Source organism: Canis lupus, chromosome 12, assembly GCF_048164855.1.
Source record: "Canis lupus baileyi chromosome 12, mCanLup2.hap1, whole genome shotgun sequence".
Taxonomy (NCBI): Eukaryota; Metazoa; Chordata; class Mammalia; order Carnivora; family Canidae; genus Canis; species Canis lupus.
Genome location: NC_132849.1, coordinates 50,834,970 through 50,853,374, shown reverse-complemented (window position 1 = coordinate 50,853,374; position 18,405 = coordinate 50,834,970). Strand labels below are relative to the sequence as shown.

At 40.1% G+C, this 18,405-nt stretch overlaps 1 protein-coding gene across 28 annotated transcripts in view; it reads right to left on the bottom strand.

Moving 5' to 3' along the window:
* Positions 1 to 18,405, bottom strand: part of LOC140601691 (uncharacterized) — a 388,441-nt gene that overhangs the window by 234,541 nt on the left and 135,495 nt on the right. For 22 of the 28 annotated variants that reach the window (XR_012004695.1, XR_012004700.1, XR_012004702.1 and 19 more), the window contains one exon: positions 13,360 to 16,202. Coding sequence is in view for 4 of the 28 variants with exons in the window: in XM_072770988.1 (XP_072627089.1) it covers positions 9,288 to 9,366 (79 nt within the window). In the remaining 24 variants the exon portion in view is untranslated. Of the gene's footprint in view, positions 1 to 9,287; positions 9,367 to 13,359; positions 16,203 to 18,405 lie in introns of those variants that run through there. The other 6 variants (XR_012004719.1, XM_072770988.1, XM_072770990.1 and 3 more) reach the window with 2 other exon arrangements.

Below are 18,405 nucleotides of genomic sequence, written 5' to 3'. Positions count from 1 at the left end.
ACTGTCTGCTCCTAGGTGTCCTTAGTGGGGCACCGGAAGGTGTAAGCATCCAGGAACAAACAATGAAATATCTTCCAGGGATAACAATTTTACTAAATGATGATTTAAGTGTGTGCATGCATGTGTGTGTAATAGAATAGAAAATGTACGTGAACATTTGAGACCTAACAGGTGACTTAATGACATGACTGTTTGCATCAGACCACTTTGGCCTTGGCAGCCACAGCATTTCCATGACTCCATGACTCCACCACAACACCTTCCCTGTTCTACACAGTGAAGGGTATTTTTAGAGAGAGGAAGAAACCCTGTTCTACTGAGAACATGAGATATCCATTGGGAAAGCTGGTTTGGGTCATTATATGAAAGATTATATGAAAGATTGACTCAGGATGTCAAGTTTCACTGGTGACAGTGGAGGAAGAGGGATGGGGCTGAATGTTTATGAACTGAGCAGGGACTCATGGAAATGGGCAGGTGGCTATGTTTCTGAGGCTCAGTGGTTGTGGATGTGGATGTGGATGTGGATGTGGACAGTACGTGGGTCTTTATCTGAAGATCCAGGGGTGAACGTGCGAATATAACAAAGCCAAATGGAAAGGGTATGGCCATGATATATACACAGTGTGGTGTGTCCCTGGAGCAAGGTCAAAGTTGCCAGGTCTGTGTGCTCTGGGTACTGTGCAGTGGAAGTGCATGGAAAAGAATGTCAGAGTCTGAGGAGCCATGGGAACAAGTAGGGGGCTCAGGCTCATCCTCCCTGGGATGAGGGTTCCTGTCTACACGGGTGCCAGTGTCACCTCAAGAGAACACGGCTCTATTCCTGGTCATGGCTTTCTCTCATTGCCAAGTCACAGGGAAGGGGTGAGGCAGGAGATGCAGCCACCTGGGTCAGACCCAGATTTGAATTGCTCATCATTGCATGAAGGCAGAGGAAGGGAAGAACAATTAGAAATGATCTTTGCTCTTAGAGGAGCCCTGGCCTTTTTAGTTAGATATGCTGGTAGAGCCCAGGGGGGGTATTGATGGATCCTCCCAGGTCATCCTCTCAAGGGGGAGGTAATGTGACTCCTCAGAAGCCCCAGGTTGGGTCAAGGTCACCCCAGGAGTCTTGTCTGACTCCCCCACCTCACCCCACTACTCATATTCTAGAGTGGGGCATGGCTCTGAAGATAGGAACTATCCTCCCAGGCATGTTTAGATGGTTCTGGACAGAAAGCATCTGGTGAAGCTCCAGACCAGTGCTGCCCCACAGATAAATCATGTGAACCACACATGCAGTTTTAAATTTTCTAGTAGCCCCAGTAAAAATGTAAAATAAACAGATGAGATTCAAATAATGTAATCAGTATAAAAATTATTAATGAGATGCTTTATGTTTCTTTCTAAGTCTTTTTTGCACTTAGTTTTACACATGCAGCACATCTCCATTCAGACAAGCCACACTTCTAGGACGCAATAGCCACATAAGCTTAATGGTTAATATTGTGGACAGCATGCTTCTAGAAGGTTTGAACCTCAGCGTCACAATCATGCCTCCTGGGCATCCCTGCAGTTATCAAGATCCAGAAATACCAAGTCACTTGCCAGGGCTCACACAACATGTCAGAGTCAGAGCCAAGACAGGATCAGAAATCTCTCAAACCTAACTGACTGTTCTTTCCAACAGTGTGTGCTGACTTCTGTCTTCACAGCCACAGCTACACCATCCACAGGCTCTCAAGTCTTCCTTCAGAGCCTTTTACATTACTCTAACTCTCCGTTCTGGCTCCCACCACCCCACCCGGGCCCCAACTGCCTTACCTCTGGACGATCCTAGCAACCTCCTAACTGATATGCTTGCTTTTTTGGTCTTCCCTTCCAGTCCTTCTGGCAAAACCTGAATTTCCCACAGCTCTGATGAGAATAACCATGCTGCCGAAAATAATGATTCATTCAAATATATTTTAGATAGGTTTTACTTTTTTCAAGAAGTTTCTGGTTTGCAGAAAAATCAACTAGAAAGTACAAAGAATTCCCATATACCTTCCCCACATGCTTTCTGGTTTCCTCCATCAACATCTTGCATTGGTGTGGTCCACTTGCTACAATTATGAACCCATATTGATACATTATTATTAACCAAAGTTCACAGTTTATATTACGGCTCATTCTTTGGTGTCCACAGAGAGAGAAAGGGAGAGACAGGCAGAGGGAGAGACAGGCTCCCTGCCGGGAACCTGATACAGGACTCGATTCTAGGACCCCGGGATCACACCCTGAGCCAAAGGCAGATGCTCAACCACTGAGCCCCCAAGGTGCCCCCCATTTAACTTTTTATGACCTGTAGAATCCATAGTTCATGCCTCCTTTCTCATTCCTTATATTTATACTTTGCGTCTTCTCCTTTTTTTCTCTCTCACCAGTCTGACTGGAGGTTATTGATTCCATCATTCCTCTCAAAGAGGCAATTTTTGGTCTCACTGATTTTCCCCATGGCTTTTCTGATATTAATTATACTGACTTCTGCTCTGATCTTTAGTATTGCCTTTGTTCTACTTACTTGTGTTCATGTTCTCTTTTTCTAGTTTCTCAGGGTAGAAACTAAGCTTAATCATTTAAGACCACTTTTCTCTTTTGATATAGATACTGAATTCTCTAAGTTCTCCCCCAATAGTGCTTACACATCTCCCTGCAAATTTTAATATGTTGTATATACATTTTGATTCAGTTCAAAAATGCTTCCTCTTCTCCTTTTGATTGCTTCTTTGATTTACAAATTATTTATGGATTTGTTATTTAATTTCCAAAAGTTTGGGAACTTTTCCTGAGATCTTTCCATTATTGGTTTTTAATTCTACTGTGGAATTATTTACTCTTGTTTTATATTCCCCCATCTGCCATTCCTAATAAATATTGTGATTTCTTTCTTTTGACTTTATACTTTTTTCCACTTCTCCAGTCAGCAAACTCCTGTCTACTCTTTAATGCTCAATGACATCCTCTGCAAAATCCTCCCAAACTCTGCCAGAGGAAGTTTGTAGCATTCTCTTTTGTCCCTGAAAAGCTCTTTCCATGCACCCATCTAAGAGTTTTCATCATACTGAGCTGCAATCATGACTCATTTGTCTCCCCCACTAGACTCTGAGGTCCTCAAGCGAAACACTAAAGCTCTGTGCAGGCTTGTCTCCACACAATCTGGCACACAGTAGTTGAAAGAAAGAAAAGAAAAGATAAAAAAAGGAAAGGAAAGGAAAGGAAAGGAAAGGAAAGGAAAGGAAAGGAAAGGAAAGGAAAGGAAAGGAAAGGAAAGGAAAGGAAAAGAAAGGAAAAGAAAGGAAAAGAAAGGAAAAGAAAGGAAAAGAAAGGAAAAGAAAGGAAAAGAAAGGAAAAGAAAGGAAAGGAAAGGAAAAAAGAAAGAAGAAAGAAAGAAAGAAAGAAAGAAAGAAAGAAAGAAAGAAAGAAAAAGAAAGAAAGAAGAAAGAGAAGAAAAGAGGAGAGGAGAGGAGAAAGAAGAGAAGAGAAGAGAAGAGAAGAGAAGAGAAGAGAAGAGAAGAGAAGAGAAGAGAAGAGAAAGAAGAGAAGAGAAGAGAAGAGAAGAGAAGAGAAGAGAAGAGAAGAGAAGAGAAGAGAAGGGGAAGAGAAGGGAAGAGAAGAGAAAGAAGAGAAGAGAGAAGAGAAGAGAGAGAAGAGAAGAGAAGAGAAGAGAAGAGAAGAGAAGAGAAGAGAAGAGAAGAGAAGAGAAGAGAAGAGAAGAGAAGAAGAAAGAAAGGAGAGAGAGAGAAAAAAAGCAATCAGGAAGGGAAGGAGAGAAATGGGAAGGAAGGAGGAGGGAAAGAATCAGTGACAGAGCCACTTAATCTTGAGTCATCCTCAGCTCATCCCTCCAGTTCCCAGAATGACTCAGCTATGAAAGCACAGAGACATGAATATTAAGGAAGAGAGAGAGTGTGTAAATCAGTTTCCTTGTGTGCAAGAACCAGGGACATGAAGCAGGCCCTCTCAGGTATGGCAGGATGCCTGCTTTGTGTCCAGCTTTCCTCAGGGCCTGTAGGGGCCGGGCTGGTGGTTACAGGCCAGGCCTGGCCTTACCTATGCAGATGGTTACCAGGCCTGCCTGCGCGTGAGTGCAGCAGACACAAAGCAGAGCCGTGCAGGTGGTGCACCCCACTCCAGCTGTGGAAAACCTCTGGGCTGGACACAGGGAAATGATGTGTGCTCCAGGCTTGGGCACCAGGGTACACAGCCGTGTGTGTGTGTGTGTGTGTGTGTGTGTGTGTGTGTCCATGTGCGTGTGGAGGGGAGGCAGGAGGGGGAGGAAGGAGGAGATGAGTGACTACCAAATCTGTACTCTCCAGGAGAAAAGAACCAGCGGCTTCTTTATTTCCTTCCCTGCTGCACCCAAATCCCACACTTTCCTAGTGATTTGATCTAAAAACACCTCACCTACCTGAAACCAAGCTGTGCCTATTAGTCATTAACACTGTTCTAGAAATTTGTACTTTTATAGCATTCCATAGCAGAGAAGGAGGTTCTCCCTGTAAAATTACATGCCTTTTAGGAAATTAACTTTATAAAAAGAGATCAGATTACCAGGCTTTCCTGGGGAGTTTTGGACACCAGCCAGCACATAGGGCAGGTATATAACTGACTTCCCAGGTCACCTGGTCCACCCCAGGCATGCTTCCATATCCCTTAAAAACTACTGAAATCAACACTTTCTCTTGTTTGGTATCATGTGAATCTATTCTAAGTACAGAAGTAAGGGGAACATCTTCCTAGCAATCTGAGATCCATCACTAAAATGCACACCCAGGACGACCCAGGACAGCCCAGGACAGCCCAGGACGATGCCCACAGAAATGAACAGCTTGACTGGGGAGGGTTAGACCTCTGCATGCCTCTTTCTGCAACCTTGTCCACTGTTCCTACGTGAGCCTGCTACCCTCCTAAAACACCTGACCTCTCAGCAATCTGAAGAAAAACAAAAAACAGACTCTGCCTTTTCCCAGGTCTTCGACAATATGTCAGGCATTCAGGCAGCATCTTGCAAAAAAGGGCTGCCTAGGGTTTGGCTCCTCCAGTAAACTGATGAACTCAATTCAGTTCATATCTGGAAAAGCTTTCAGCCTTTAATTCAAAGCTTAGTAAAGAATGCATGTATCCTCTGCTTCTCAAAAGCTTGTGATGATGCTGCTGCACTTTTACAGAAGACCTACCTTAGTACCTGGTTTTTCTAACTCAAAGAAATCTAAAGAGGATTTGCTTTTATGAAAAAAAAAAAAGATGAAAAGTGAGAATCACAATTTAGTGTTTGTTCTGCAATGAGCCCATATAGAAGCAGCACACACCAAGCCGAGCGGCAGGAGCGTCCTGCCAGGAACCACACGCAGCATCTCGGCATCAAGCCACCATAGCTTCAGACGGCATCTGTGAGCATCTGTGCTTTATCTGGATTTATTTCATGCATTACTTAGCAATATGTGTCCCAAGGTATCAGAAAAACCTAAGCGTGGTTATTTTTGGGGTCTGAAAACACTCAAATTATTTTTTTCATATGAATGAATAGGAATTGCTTCTGTGCTTTATGCCATTTCAGCTTATGAAAGTTTTCATAGGAATATTCTACTTTTGGATAGCAGGGGAAAGCTGTAATTGGATCCACCCTCACATGAGAACCTGATAGTTTACCCTGGGTCCTCACAGATGACAGCAGGTGAAGCACACAACAGACTGACCTCAGTACCGAGGGGACCCTCCCCAAGGAGCTGGTGAGAACCCTTACCTAGTGTGGTTGGGGGTTGGGGCTCATGCAACTCCTCCTGTCTGCTGTGCATTCCGGAGTTCCACAGAGCCAGCCTGAAGCTGTCTGCTCCTTGCTCTGAGCTCAACATTTACAAACTCAGAACACATCTATTGGTTGCATGGGGTGTAGCTTTCTTCCAACATGCTCTGCCAAGTGACAGCTGTATTTCTGCGAGAGCACCCAGAGATCATATCTGTTGTCTGGTACTGTCTCAGAAAGAATAAAACCAGGTTTGGAGGCAGCCCCAACTCACCTAGTTGGCAGCTGCCTTGTACCCCAAGAGGGGGCTGTCAGTTGGCATTGAAAAAGCTTACTCTAGGCTCCAAAGCACGAGAGAAGTGAGCCTTTCTGAGCTTGACCTTAACAGACCCTAACCATGAACTTGAATCATCTATTCCCAAAGAGAACCTTTTGTTTCCTTCTGCTGATCTTTTTAGGTCTCAACTGTTTCACCAAGGAAATTGATTTGTCATCTCCATCTAAAAATAAATTTAAATCCTATTATGTGACACAATTTTCCCTGCTGGGGCAGAGATTACCAATAAAGTAGCAATCAGTGGTCTTTGACAGAACAACTCCTTACCAAATGTTTGTTTCATTGACTTACTGGTTTGTTCATCACACATCTCCTGTGTTCCTTCTTTGTACCAGATACCATGTTAGGCACTGCGATACAGAGATGAATAGCCTCCCACCTCCAGGGAGCTCATAGCTCACTTGAGTGAGACACCTAAGCAAGGAAACACATTACTTTGCTGTATGAGGTATGCTGACCACAAGTGGAGGGTGTCATGGGGTTTTGGAGGAGTGGTTTGGGTTACACGGAGAGTGGGAAAGCATGAATAGGCTGGTGAAGAGCAGGCATTGTCATCAGATAAAACTAAGCTTGAATCTAGCCCCAGACCTGCCCCTTACTAGCCATGAAGTGTTAGGAAAAGTACTTAACCTTCTGAACTTTGGCTTTATTATCTGTGCAATCAAAATAATTACAATGGACTTTCATAGGAGACGAGATGGGATTATAAAGCACTTAGGCATAGTTGCTGGCACCTGTGAAGCATCCAAGAAATAAATAAATAAATAAATAAATAAATAAGATTAATTAATTTTAATTAATTAATTAATTTTCTCATTATTATTTTCTGTGGGTCAGCTTCTGACCACCAGCATAAGATCTGTGCAAAAGACAAGATCTAGGGAGGCAGATGGCGACTTCCTAGGCAGGTGACAGAGAAGACCTATGTTCTGTTTACAGGGAGCTGTCAGCCTGTCTCAATTTGCTGTAAAACCCACTTCTTCTCCAGTTGCTGGCTGGGAAATTCTACCCCGAGTTATCGGTTTACGAGGTGTATGGCAGAGGCAAGATTGGGAACGGTCTCGCCACGTTATCTGGTTCTCTGCCTGGGCAGTGCCCCATTCCTCAACTCCCTGTTCACTATGCACTCAGAGTTTAGAGCAGAGAAGGCTGCATTTCCTCTTGTCACTGGCATGACTGTGTCTGTCTCCTGGACAAGTGCCAGTTGTAAATGGCTCCTAGTTTTCGCCCATTAATACTGTGTCTGCATGTGCCTATCTAAGCCTTTGTTTAAGTACTAAGAAAGAGTGTGTCCAGACAGTAAGCGCACAGAAATGTAGACACATGGCCAAGGAAAAGAGTGTGGCTGATATAAAATACAGTGGTGAATAAATGCTCCAAACCTGAGAAATTGTGAAGATTCATTTCAATTTTTTTCACAGATTTATGCAACTTAATTAGGTTGGGAGGGAAGCATGTGATTCCCAGACACAGAACAAGTGAGAATTTGTATATATAATATGTTTATAAATTCACTCAACATGCAAATTTTCCACCAGGCCTTCTTTTCTTTCTCTAATCCTAGCAAGGACAGAGAGGAGAAGGCAGCTTTCCTCAGGCATCTGCAGCAGGCCACATGGGATGCTGGCTATCACTTGCACGAATTGTCCCATAAAGGCACCTTCCATCATCCCTAGATTCTCAGCCAAAGTACCAGGGCTTTAAGGACAATGGTGTTCACTCACCATTCATTTAGCCAGCATTAATGGCATCCCCCATTGCCTATAAAACCCAGTGTAACATTCCAGGAGAGACACACAAATGAATAAAACCAACCAGGGAGTTTCCAGGTCTAAAGGAAGATACATATTACTCTAACACCAGATACAAAAAGGGAGGAAGGAAGCAAGAGCAAAGATGAGTAAGAGTTATCAAAAGAGCTGATGTTCATTATGTAATCTATATGAAATGCACTATCAATGGTTCATTTTTTAAAAAGCAGAGTAGTCATTATATAATTTTGCCAATTAGAAACAAATATCTGAGTGATATTCCATCATCATCTTTTATTACTCAGCCATCAGAAAGGATGAATACTTACCATTACATGTTAGTGGATGGAACTGGAGGGTATAATACTAAGTGAAATAAGTCAACTGAAGAGAGACAATTATCATATGGTTTCACTCATGTGGAATATAAGAAATATTGCAAGGGACCATAAGGGAAAGAGGGGGAGCTGAATGGGGAAAAACCAGAGGAAGACAAACTATGAGAGACTCTTAACTCTGGGAAACCAACTGAGGGTCACTGGAGGGGAGATGGGTGGAGGGATGGAGTGACTGGGTGATGGGCACTAGGGAGGGTACATGATGTGATAAGCACTGGGTGTCACACTATATGTTGGCAAATTGAAATTAAATTTAAAAATTAAAAAAGAAACAAATGACAATTTGAATGAAAAGTTGAAAGTTTAAGCCAGATATTTTGCCTACAATGAACAAAGAGCTTTTATTTTTAAAGATTATTTATTTATTTATTCATGAAAGACAGAGAGAGAGAGAGGCAGAGACATACGCAGAGGGAGAGGCAGACTCCATGCAGGGAGCCCAATGTGGGACTCAATCCTGGGCCTCCAGGATCACGCCCTGAGCTGAAGGCAGACACTCAACCACTGAGCCGCCAAGCGTACCTCAAAGAGCTTTTTGTGTTAGCTTCTGCATATATAGCAAGCATTAAACACACAGTCTTATCCATTTATATATATATATATATATGTATATATATATGATATGTTCTGTATATATATATGTTCTATATATATATATGTGTATATATATATATATTTAGATTTGGAGATGAATTATAAGGCCACAACAACTTCCAAATTATTCAGATATTGGAGTGTCAGTGAGACTCATTGCTGTAAAAATCAAGCCTCAAAATCTTTCTCTTTTCTTCAGATTAGGGACACAACATATCCAAAGCACAGCTTAGCTAGGGAATGGTTTAATATGTGAGGTAAAATACAGATTTCTAGCACACAAACACACTAGGTTTATAAGTGAAGAATACTAAAATCCTCAAGTATATCACCAGCTATCCACACATCAAATCTGATCCTGAAAAGTGAATGACCATCATGTCAGCTGCCAGAGTCAACAGGGAAAAAAGTTTCAAACAATTCAGAAGCCCATGTTTACTCACAGTGTATACTACTTGCACATCATTCTTCTTCATTGCATTAAACCCTGAGGCTTCTCTTAGCAGACATTTGATGCCATACCTTGAGAAAAAGAAGAAGGAATAGGGGCTTGAATGAGCACAAAATGATATTTCTTTCCTAAATGGAGTATAATTCTGACAGACTTTTTCCAAGTAACTTGGGATTTTTGAGGTTTGACATTGATCGAGCAGATGTAAAGCAAATAACACATTGTATTATAAGCTAAATTGCCATGCTGCTTTCTGTGTAATAAGAGTGATTTTTAAAAGAATATCAAGGATACTGTGAAGTGTGCCCACTCTTCCAGAAATCAATCTTGTGACCTTGATACGATATATCAATTTATTGAAAAATATGACATATTGAAACTAGCTGGTATAAAATCAGTGGAGAAAGAAAGGACAAAACATTTTGATAAATTTAAATTATTATAATCTGTTAAAAATACCAACAATAAAAATAACATACTTGAGAGAGTTTCAATGCAAAGTAGATTAAATTATGAAATGCCAACAATATGAAAGATGTTTGGAAGGAAGATAAGGATATTGATTAACCTTGGATTCTGTTAACTGAAGTATGAATGGTAAAAAAATTTTAGAGTGACAACCAAAAGAACAGCAATAAAATGCATAATTTTCACCCCTCTACGGGAAAAAAAATAGAAAAAAGGAAAGAATCTAGTCAATAAAAGCAGGGAAGGAAGAAAAAAAAAGAAAACATCATGGCAAATTGAAAACATAATAATGCTGAAAAATATATCATAATAGAAATTTAAATGTTTAGAAATAAATTGCAATTAAAGCAATATATCTCTACAAATACCCACCATTATAGCTGTCGTTGTAGTCATGGTTATATAACTATTCCTACCGGGCATCTGGCATCTAAAAAGTTCTCAGAGGAAAATTAAAGTCTTATACATTTATATATTAGAAAAAATAAATACTGAATATAATTACATAGGTTTTAAGTTTAAAAAGAAAGCAGTAAATCCAGAGGTAATGTTGACAAGTCGAAAGTAGAGGTAAGAGGAAAATGTGTAAAAGAAAAAAAGGAAGTAAAAGAGAATTACGAGATTATTGATAACTGAAATAGCAGAAGGCAAGAAAGGTATAAAGAAGGACAGAGGGAATGAATGAAAGAACTTCTAGGGATCCCTGGGTGGCGCAGCAGTTTGGCGCCTGCCTTTGGCCCAGGGCGCAATCCTGGAGACCCGGGATCGGATCCCACGTCAGGCTCCCGGTGCATGGAGCCTGCTTTTCCCTCTGCCTGTGTCTCTGCCTCTCTGTCCTCTCTCTCTCTCTCTGTGACTATCATAAATAAATAAAAATTAAAAAAAAAAAGAACTTCTAGCAAAGTTAATCAGGGAAAAGAGAGGAAAAGAAAGTAATCAGATAAATACAGATAATATGAGGAATGTAAATTATGCCATAACTAAATATAAAATTTAAATTACATTATAAAAGTATATTCAAAATAATTTTGCATCAATCATTTGAAAATATAGTAAAATATGTTAATTGACTCAAAATACATCAAATCCTAAACTCATGTAGAACTATTAAACAAATGGCATAGGCAGTCAAAAACACACAGCCCTTCAAACCAAGATAACATAACAAAAAATTTTATCAAGCCTTCAAAAAGCAGCTAGTTCTTTACTCAAAATTTATAAGAATAAAAAAAAAGAAAAGATATGTATCTTATTTCATTTGGCCTGTACAAACTTAATTTGAAAACAGGAAAATTAAGAAAGGTATAGGTAATCTCACCTATGAATATAGATGTGACTCTCCTAAACAAAATATTATATCAAAAACAGCAGTATCTATTTTTAAAATGCATCATAACTGGGTAGAACTTATTCCAGACATGCAAGAGTGTTTTTTCACACACACACACACACACACACACACAAAAGAAACACATAATAATGAATTTACCACATTAACACAGTGAGGAATATGTTTAATAGGGGTATAAATATATATCTGTTAAGATGTAACAATCTATTCACGATTTTTTTTAAACAACAGAAAGCATTTACCTAGCATCATAAAGAGCCAACTGGATAAAAAAATATGTAAAACAAAATCCATACTAAAGCACATACCCTACTTACTGGTAAAATTTTAAAATCGATTAGAGAAAGACAATTATTATATGATCTCACTCATATGTGGAATTTAAGAAACAAAATAGGGGATCATAGAGGAACAGAGGAAAAAATAAAACAAGACAAAATCAGAGAGGGAGACAAGCCATAAGAGACTCTTAATCATAGGAAACAAACTGAGGGTCGCTGGAGGGGAGGTAGGGGTGGGGATGGAGTAACTGGGTGATGGGCATTAAGGAGGGCATGTGATGTCATGAGCACTGGGTGTTACACAAGCTTGATAAATCACTGACCTCTACCTCTGAAACCAATAATATATGTTCATTAATTGAATTTAAATAAAATTTTTTAAAAATTTAGAAGTAGTCTGGGATCCCTGGGTGGCTTAGCGGTTTAGCACCTGCCTTTGGCCCAGGGCGCGATCCTGGAGACCTGGGATCGAATCCCACGTCCGGCTCCCGGTGCATGGAGCCTGCTTCTCCCTCTGTCTATGTCTCTGCCTCTCTCTCTGTGTGTGTGACTATCATAAAAAAAAAAAAAAAAGTGTAAAAAAAATTTAGAAGTAGTCTCATTCAAATCAAACTATTGTCACAATCTTTAGCTCACGTCAGCGAAATAAGACAAGAAACACAAATGTTTAAGATCAAGAGAGAAAAATATCTGATGATGTCATAGTGTCATAGATGTCCCTGGAAAATACATGAAGACTGTCAAAATTGAAACTAATAGAAGTCAGCAACATGCAGGTTACCTTCCACTTGTACTTGCACACCCCCCCTCACCCTTCCCCACCCTCCCCCACTCTCCCCTACCCTTCTTCACTTTCTCTGTGCCCTGTGGCACTAACTTCTGTGAGCTTCAGATGGATGTGGCCAGTGGTGAGAGGGAGACCAGAGGCAAGGCAGGAGATCTATCAGCAGAAAGTAAAGCCAGGCTACTACTGTTCCTCAACCCTGTGTAGCTGCTGCTGGCCAGCTAATCCTCTCCACAGATGTCTTCGCTTTTGTCAGGCAGACTTCCTATGGGGACCTCCCTGTGTCGGGTTCCAGGCTTTGCTCCTCCTCTGACCTTTCAGGTGGGCGGCTGATAATTGAGCCTTACTATTACTAGCCCCAGGCTACTGTATTAACCATGATGATTTTATATACCCTGCTCACGCCTCTGTAAATAGTCTCTTTGCCAAACACTTCCCAAATTAACTTAATCTGAGTGTTCCATCTATTTCTTGCTGAGATACTGGTTTATATAGGCAAGTGCACTGAACACATGATCAGAAATATAAATCAATTATTTCTCCATCAACTGACAGGAGCCAATCAAAATATGATTATTAAAGATCCTGGAAATTAGTCTGGCAAAGAAAATGTGTAAAATATTCACAAAGAAATATTTAGAATTCACTGAAGGACCTTAAGACAACCGGGATAAAATATATGAACATACAATGTTCACTTTTGGAAAACCCAATGTTATAAAAATACAGATTCTCCCCCAAATTAATATGCAAATCAAAGGGGTTCACATCTAAATTCCAACAAGATTTTTATGAGATGGAATCTTTCAAATGAATTCTAAAATGCAGAGGGAAATATGAAAATCTAAGAAGAGTCACTCATCTTTGGAGGAGAAAGGAGGAGAAGGAGGCAGGTCAAGAGAAGGAAGGAGAAGAATCTCTCCTACTAGAAATCAGGATGTACTTTAGAGCTAGAGAAATAATAAAAGTGATGTATTTGCATAAAAGAAAATTTACAAGTGAACAAAAGAGAGAGCCCAGAAGCAAACTTGAACATTAATGGTGACTTGCATTATAGCAAAAATTACATTCTAAATCACTAGGGAGAGTCTCTTTTATGAAAAGTATTTGTATAATAGGCTATCCATAAAGTGGAAAAAATAATGATCTTGTTTAAATAGCACCAAAAAAGAAACCCAAATATTATAAAAGCAAAAACTTTATTTAAACTGCTAACAAAGTAGACTATCTTCATCATCCATGCATAGAAAGATATTTTCAAACAATACACCAAAAACTAAACTTGTAAACCAAACAGTCATCTCATTCTACCTTCATGTTAACTCTACAGGCTAAGAGAAAAGGTATTGTTGGGTTTTGGGGTTTTTTGTTCTTACTCCTAAGGAAGGCCTATGTGACTTGCTTTTGGTGACACAGATGAGATTTTGTTCCGGGTCTGACTAAAACGCTAGTGCTTTGGGAAAATTATCACTGTTTTTGTCTTTCCTTGTATTTTTAAGAAGCTATTAGTCACTTAGTTTTGAAAATTGATGAAATTTTTGACTATTTTAATGATGACCTACAGTAGATGGAGAGGTGCTGGAGGCAAGACCTGTACTTATATTCCAGTAAGAGTGCCCCAGAAAGGTTGGAGGCAGAGAGGAAGGGCAGGATCCTGTGTCCTGACACAGCTGATGCATGCCAAACCTGAATTTTCCTGCCAGGTCAAAGAAAAGACACATGCCACCAAGATCACCATCCTTCCAGCACTGGACTCTTTCTCTAATTAGAATGTCAAGAGGTCCATTGGTGGAAAACTTAATTAAGAGTAGATAACTGAATAGAACAGCTTCTTTTCTGATACATGGTAGACTTATTATTATCTCTGAATTGATTCAAAACTCTTTTGAACCCATTACTATACCATCAAGTGTTCAAATTTACTCCCCACCTACCATTTTGTCTGCCACAAAACCCTGTTTAACCATTAAGCATGGAGGCTTTCAAGCTCTGGGATGTGGAAACTAGGTTGAATGCAGAGCATCGAACTTCCTGATACTTGGATCTCTCTTTCCATCTGCAGTCCTTATCTCCAAGTTCTAGCATGTTCTATGCCCAGGAACCCTCCCCCCGCTCATTCTCTTGTACCTTCCTGACTGTGGTGAACCATCCCATCTGGGGCCAAGCACCTGTTTACGAGGGTAAGGGTAACACATGAGCTGTGATTGGGACAGGACTGGGACTCGTCCCATGGTTACTTTAGCTGAAAAAACTTCATAAAGGAGGGTAGGGTTGTGGGGACCTTGAAGAAAGCCAGGATCAAAGCCTACAGTTCAGGCTTTCTGGCAGGTGTGTTTGATTGCTTTGTGCCTACAACCAGGAACTGTGAAACGTGGCTACCAATTTGTTTTCATCCTTTGTTGGGCTTCGTCTAATAAGGTCAAAACAGCCTGTCAGTTTAACACAAAGGTACTAGCTGGTTCATTGGAGACATTCACTTACTGTTTGATTCGGCAAAGCCAGAGAAGCTGGGAGCGGGACCGCCCTCTCGCCTCCCTGGCCTCCCTCCAGCCCCCTGGAGTAGATTTGCTATTGTACATTTCGAGATTGCAAGGTGTGAAAGAGGTAGCTCAACATGAGCCCTGGTGAGTGAGCAGAGGGGCTTTGCTGCTCCGGGTTATTTGATCTGCGCTGTTAATCACAATGAGCCCTACTGCCATTGAGGGATGCACACCACTTCACGAAATTCAATGTACTCAAGTCTATCTATTGTTGGTCTATGGTTGGATAAGGATAATTATTACAGTAATTAATAGATCATTTGCAATAAGAAGAATTTGCTCTATTATCTTCACCTTTATCTTCAAAGCATTAGACAAACAGTGACTTGATCCTTTAAACACCCCCCACTTGGCCTATTCTCGTCGGTCAATTGCTCCCCACATTAATCTTAGGACATAGCAAGGGAAATACCCCCTTCCTGTAGCTGGGCTCAGTAATGACAATCTTCTGAGGTTTTGTGGCTACAGCCACCTTCCTTCCGGCATTTGGTGGGCTGAACACCCCGTTCATCCCACTGCTGGGTGGTGAGAGATCCCAAACAGTGCACCACATGGAACTTGAATCATCTTCCAATACACTTTTTTTTGCAAGTAAAAGTAGCTGAGTGTGTAGGGTTTCATCTGGAGCTTTGAATTCTAGAAAGTAGGAAGAAAGTGACCATGTAGACTTGCAACAAACACACAGCTGCAGGAATACGAGGTCTCCGTGCAGGCCAGCCAGAGCATGAAGAGAATCCAAAGTCATTTTCAGCCTGTGTTGGTTCTGGCTAGAGAGACCAAAAGTATTTCTCAGCTAATTTTTCAGGTAATGAAAAGGAGGAAAAAATATCTACCTAATTTGAATTTTAAAATCTTGATTTATTTCTGCCAACAATTTGCTTGATAGCTTTATCTTTACAGACTTTGCAGTGGTAACATAGTTTCACCAGACAACCCTTAATCACCCAGCTCTGCAATATTATGAGGACTGGGTGTCCAATCACGTGATAGTTCCCAGCAACCAGGCTTTACTTTTTTTTTCTATACATACACAATACCAGATGGAACACTTTTTTTCTTAAGCTGAGTGACATTTTTCAACTGTCGATTGTATTATATTTGTACAGCACACAATTAAATGTTTGCCCATTTCAAATTGAAAATCAATACTTTCCCTTTATATCTCTTCTGTATAAGGAAGCAGCATTGCCTCCAAAGGGAAAATACTGTTTCTAGAGTTACAGGTCTTGTGGTGAATGCAAAGGTCATCGGCTGCGTGTGGCACCACACACCGTGGTATGCTTCACTCAGGCTGTGACAGCTTGCTGAAAGAAAGGTTTTTAGCCAGACACAAATTTGGGGGTGATGAAATCTGTTCAACGTCTTCCGTAGCTTCTCAGGAAACATCCGGTGATTCTCCCCAGCCGCTGCCTCCTAGGCCATTCCTGCAAGAAGGCAGGAAGCAGCTCAGCACTGAGACCTGACCTTCAGCTCAGTTTCTCACCTGGGGACAGAGAAAAGTTCTCATAAATTGGAGTCAGGAGACCTGTGGACCCATTCATGCTCTGGGACAAGGCCACTCTAAGGCCTTAGACCAGGCAGTCCCCCTCCTGAGTCTCCAATCTCTACTTATAAAAAGCCAGGAAGATTCCTGACAGAAGTGACATTTAAGTTTATGTCTAGTACCCTCTGTCAGCTTTAAATATATAGCAATGATAAATCAAGCATAAAAAGAGAAATCCCAAAAGAGAGAGTTGGGCTCAAAAACCCGACAAACATACCATGGACTGAAATAGAACTTAAATGCAAAGCAGTGAGCGGAGCTGAAGCCACAAGCCTCCTGGGTCATGATCCAAACCAAAGCAGTGGTGGCCAGTAATCAATGGGCAAAATGGACGCCAAGTGCTCCACACAAACTGGGAGATTAAAGCTGTGGTCTGCACCTGGAGTAAAGTGCCATAAAGCCAGCTCCCAACCATGGCCAGAGGCGAAAAGAAGCTGTGATTGATTCTGCCTAGAGCTTATGTTCACAGGAGAAGGGGTACAGGAGAGCACAAATACCAGAAATGGAACCAAGCTACCTGCTGGCTCAGTGACAGGGTTTATTTGAAATTCATTAGATGCAGAGCTTATCTGTGGTCTCAGAGCTATAAGGCTGCACGTTTGAACTTTATAGGATAAGAAGGATACATGTAGAGGGAGGAGCAAGCTTTCAAACTCATCTAAGACAAAAGTTCTAAAGGTACAAATATATCTTATGGTAAGAAAGATGGCCAAATACTAATGTATTGAAAAGCTATTATCTTTTATGAAATTAATTTTATAGAACAGCTTGAGAAAAAAACAATAAATTTGTGTAGGAACATCAAAGAGATAAAGGAATCATTTCTCTGAAAACAAACAGGAAAATACGAAACAGAAATTGGCAGAAATTGAACAAGAGCAGGAAGTGAAAAATAGAGTCACTTAAATGAGAAAGACCTAATACTCTCCAGACTTGACACAGCAAAAGATGAATTGGAAAATAGCACAAAGGAATTTAACGAGGATATCAATTATGTAATATAAATCTATAGAGCTTAAAAAATTGTTAGATGTATATTTTAAAGAGAATGGAAAAGTCAGAAAAAAGACAAAGTTTTATAGAATTGGAAAACATGTGACTTTGCAGACTTACATTTCACTTCAATGACTAAACCATAAAAATAGTCACATGAACATATCATAAAGATTAAGAATAAACAGAAAAATGATACAAACAACTGGAGAAAAAAAGACAGGCTATCACAATGTTTCAACAGTAGGACCTAATGTTAACATTAGGTTAAACTTAACAGAGCAACAGGAGACAGAAAATGGTAGGTTAAAATATTTAAAATGCTGCAAAAAGATAGCCAAATCTGGAATTTTATACACAAAAGTATACTTTGGAATGGGAACAAAAGAAAGACATGCATATCTACACAAAATATAAAATAGTTTAACCATTATAGGCCCTCATTAAGAGAATTTTTGAAGCACTACTTCAGCAAGGATTTAAAAAGAAAAAAAATGTACTCAAACTCAAGTATGACAATTATTACAAAAGACAACTATTAAATTATACACACACACATAGTAAAAACTGATGAAATTTTGATATCAGAAAGTAAAGCAATAAAAACCATCAATGAAATCAAAATCTAGCTTATTGAAATAATCAAGAAAATTCAAAAATCTCTAGCCAGATTTAAAAAGAGAAAAAGACAAATTGCCAATTTCAGTAATAAAATTGATACATTGCTAGAGAGCTTATAGATTAAAAGGATAAAGGAATGATAATATATTAATTTTATATAATTCTATACATTATATAAAATAGGCAAATTCCTTGAAAAAATCTACTAGTAAAGAAAAAATAGCTAACCTAAATAATCCTATATTTATTAAATAAATTAAGTTGTAGTTAAGAAACCTTCCCCACAACAACCCCCCCGACACACACCCCCCCCAACAAACAGATGCAAATAGCTCAGACCCAGTTGGTTTGAATGGTGAATTAAGAAGGAAATGTCAGTTTTACACAATTTGTTCAAGAAAATCAGAAATGAAGGGTGCTTGGGCGGCTTAGTGGGTTAAGCGTCTGCCTTCAACTCAGGTCATGATCTCCAGGTTCTGAGATTGAACCCTGAGATGGGCTCTCTGCAAAGCAGAGAGTCTGCTTCTCC